This window comes from Solanum tuberosum, unplaced genomic scaffold (assembly GCF_000226075.1).
Source record: "Solanum tuberosum cultivar DM 1-3 516 R44 unplaced genomic scaffold, SolTub_3.0 scf00349, whole genome shotgun sequence".
Lineage (NCBI taxonomy): Eukaryota > Viridiplantae > Streptophyta > Magnoliopsida > Solanales > Solanaceae > Solanum > Solanum tuberosum.
The window spans coordinates 352,158-356,186 of record NW_006239271.1 but is presented as its reverse complement, the minus strand read 5'-3'; the positions used below and the strand labels follow the sequence as shown (position 1 = coordinate 356,186).

Genomic DNA, 4,029 nt, shown 5'->3' with positions numbered 1-4,029 from the left:
TTATTGATAGTAAATTTAGTGATTGAAAGTTTAGCAATTTAAGTCATTCTAACTATTTTTCGTTTTGAATGGATTGTTGTCACTTTTTTTCACATTTTAAATGAATTGTTTCTTTTATTTTTGTGTATGGTTAATAACCGAATAACCGAACCAACCAACCAAACCAAAACCGATAAATGTATATTATATTTGTTTTGGTTTGGTTTTGATTATTTTAAAACCGATTAAGTTGGTTTGGTTTTGGTTTTGACCAATAACCGATCCAAACCAACCCGTAAACACCCCTAATAATATCGAACAAATTATGCCTCAATTTTTTAAAGAACTTATGCCCCCTAGGCTAATTTTGCTTCATAGGGAAAAAAATAATTAAAGATGAACTCATTTGAAGGATAAATGGTACAATTAAATGACATAATATTGGAATTTGAGTCATTGTCTTGTCAATGAATCCAAGTTTTCACCACCCTTGCGGTGAAAATTTGGGGACAGTAGATGGACTAGATGTTTACCAAAGTTAACAGGACACCTACATACACTAAAGTTAGTGATATAATAGTACGGCAAGAATTCATGTACGTTGTGTTGAAGTTGCTGACAGTTATATTCTCAGGTTTTGATGAATTACGAAACTATGGGATCTGATAAAGAGACCTAATCCCTCGAATGGTAGTCGTCCAGGACAAGTCAATGGCCATCTTTACAGAGATGACAAGCAATTCTCAAATGAAATTTACATCTGGTACCGTATGTTCATATAATAACATGGATGTGTTATTTGATCAAAATCTCTTGTATATATACTATAAATAAAAAGTTGGATTATGGTGATGACTTGTTACTTGCAGCAGCAATAATGAGTACATACTCTACTACGAGGGGTTCGAGTAAAGCTACATTTTCTGTCTCAATATTTTTCCATAAAAATGCACTAGATCGTTAGCTTCAAGAGGAGCTTTACACTGATCAAGAAGAGAAAATGGCAATGCCCAGTAATCACAAATCACAAACACAACAGATAATACACACTGCAAAAAAAAAGAAGAAAAAAACATGTGCAAGCCGAGTAAAGACTGATGTGGGAGGAAGGGCAGATCATCTCATGTTCAAAGGCTGTGTCTTTTTCTTATTCTGTCTGGGAAGTGGTACTTGGATGAAACCAAACTTCTTCTTATGTGTAATGAACTGCTTGTGTACATCCCCTTCTTTCATAGCTTTTGTCGGATTCAATATGATCCCACTCTGTTCCCTCAGCATTTGGCTAAAAGACACATGCTTTCTTTCAGTGTGGCTTTCCATATGCTTACCCACAACAATATGATCATCTCGCAAAATCAGCTTCCTGCTTAGTATGTCTCCAATTGATATTGATGATCGAAAGACTGGGACTGATTTGTCATTGACATTGTCTGCTTCGTTGTCATCAACTAGCCGAGGGTTCCCATGACTAGTGAGAGATGACTGAGGATTTCTGAACTTAGATTTGACTGAGGTATTATGCCCTGAGTAATGCAATTGAGTGTGTTCTGATCTCTCCCTGTAGAAACCATCTTCGTTGTCCAAAGCCTCTTCTAGACTACTCCTGTTGTGTCTAATTTCTTTGGTAGTTTCCTCCATCTTCTTTGTAATAGACACCTCAGATTGGTTTGCTTCATTAGTTCTGTGCATAGTGTTTGTGTCTACAAATTTTGTTTTGCATAGCTCTTCAGCTTGCTGTGCTTTTCGGGCAAGAGCATAATATTCTTCATATGAAATTGTGATTCCCTCAGTTGTGTGCTGAACAACAGCTGAAGAATTCTTTCCATTTAGTAAAGCCTTTCGTTCCGCAAAAGCAATTGCTTCCACAGCTTTAGCTGCTTCTTCCATCTTTTTGGCTGCATGTAACCTCATTTCAGCCATTCTAATACTCGCCTTTGTTCGTTCAATCTCTGACATTGCCTTCATCACCTCGTACCTTGAAGCTTCTGCCATTTTCTTGAATTGTTCTGCTTCAAAGCTCAACTGCTGGAGCTCTTTGTTCATAGTGTTGTTTTCCTCAATGGAGAACCCTGCTGCTGAATTAAGGGATTTCATCTGACTGCTTCTGTCAAGAATTACCTTTTCTTTCTTCATTTTCTTATTCAGAGTCTCAACAGAAGATCTAATCACAGTAAGGTCTGTCGACATCTTGTTAAGGTCTAATTTTGCTCGGTTTAATTCCATTAGTACATGCCCTGGGGACTGAAGAGGACATAGACTTAAGTTTTCTGCTGATAGATCATTAAGATTCGGAATTTGGCTCTCCGGATGTAAACTGGGACTGGACACCAACTCAGACACTTGTTGCATCAAATTTACTTTCAATCCTTCTACAAATCTTTTAGCTTCTTCCACTTCTCTCAAGACATTGAGGGCTTCCTGTTCCTTCACAATCAAGTCTTTCTCAAATTTTACTGCCTGCTCCTCCATTTTGCCCACGTCAGAATCGTTCTGCCAACATTAAAATGGATGTATTGATCAACAACAAAATGTTTTCATTAAAAATAAAATACTTTTAGAATAAAATGTGAACTGCTTTTATGAAATGTACGATAAAAGATGAGAGATTATGTCTGGCCCGAATACTATACCACCATCTCAACGGGCTAATACAGATACTGTGTATGCAAATTTGGTACCAAGAACTATTTAGATTTCATTTTCATGTTGATCACTTAAAATGGAACAGCAGAGCAAAAAAATAGGATGTGATGTAGACAAAATAGTATTAGTACTAGTAGTTGATTAAGCATCGCCCTGCCCTGCCCCAGTTGCCATTGCCATCCCTGAAGGCATTACTCCTGCTCGAGTAAACACTTTGGACCCAGTGTTTCGACACATTAGAAGGAAACACTCATATCATATAACTCATGGAAAATAAAGAATCAGGCGAAAGCGTTTGAGCCAAAAGAAGTGATCACAACACCATTAAGAGTATTTCTAATCATAAGAATACTAGAAAGCTGTAGAAATTCCCCAAAAAGAAGGGTAGGATTTAGGCTTACGTCCGGAGGTGGTAAACGGAGCAAGTGCTGGGGAATCCAAGGGCCACTGCCCCCAAAATGATCGACAGCCTCCTTCACTGACTCGAAAGGCGGAGATGTATCAATTTCCACTCTTGGATTCATTATTTTCTTACTTTCAGCCATACCACCTCTACTGTACTATTTAAACACAAACGGTACCACAGGCAGCAGGGTGCACTCTTACCCCGCAATATATATAGTCAGACAATGCTCCTCCATTCCAAAATACCACCACATTATTATATGAATTTTGATTAATATTTTAAAATGTATATTGATCTGAGAAAAAAATAACTTTTTTTCTATAATTTTGATTGAAAGATTAGTTAAATTGACTCTTTAGAAGCAAAACATAACAACTAATTTGCAGGGTGACTAGACATAAAATTTAACAAAGAAGGAAAAACTTTAAACTCTATAATCTAAAATAAGTCAATATTTATGTAACTATAAATTAAAAAAAAACGGAGAAATTTAAAATTAAAATTGTTACTATATTACCTACTATACAAGGTATCATTTTTTTTTCTAGCGGACTGAAAATGAAGTAAATTGCGACAGGAGTAGGGGACAGGGGTGTTCATAGCTTAGACTTAATACTCATTAGGTTCATTTTATGTTACTATTTAATTTTTAAGACTATCAATCGTTTAAGAACAAAACTAATAATTCAGGTCAAATTTAAGAGTGTTTTTAAATACTTGTCTCTAAAATAAATAAGGTAGTTGACTATGAGTCATTTAAGTTGGCCTTAGTTACACAAAATGTAATGATATTTGGAGTGAATTTGAGATGTTAATGATTTATATTGAGGGGTAGTGATGGTGATGATGATGTCGGATGGTGAAAAATGGGACCATGAAGCTAAAATAGTTTACAGAGCACAAACCAATATAACCCAAACGTGTTCAGTGAGAGCATGTATATATATTTCTATATGTGTGAGTGCAGATGAATAAAGTAAATAAATAATAGGGGAAAGTGG

General features: G+C 35.9%; 1 protein-coding gene across 1 annotated transcript; it reads right to left on the bottom strand.

Annotated features, from left to right (window-relative positions):
- Positions 1 to 870: 870 nt before the first annotated feature.
- On the bottom strand, positions 871 to 3,226 carry LOC102602897 (WEB family protein At2g38370). The gene is made up of 2 exons (XM_006361246.2): positions 3,024 to 3,226; positions 871 to 2,469 (listed from the first exon to the last, which is right to left on the bottom strand). Exons 1-2 carry the CDS (start codon positions 3,165 to 3,167, stop codon positions 1,096 to 1,098), a joined length of 1,518 nt encoding a protein of 505 aa, XP_006361308.1. The 5' UTR covers positions 3,168 to 3,226; the 3' UTR covers positions 871 to 1,095.
- Positions 3,227 to 4,029: the final 803 nt, after the last annotated feature.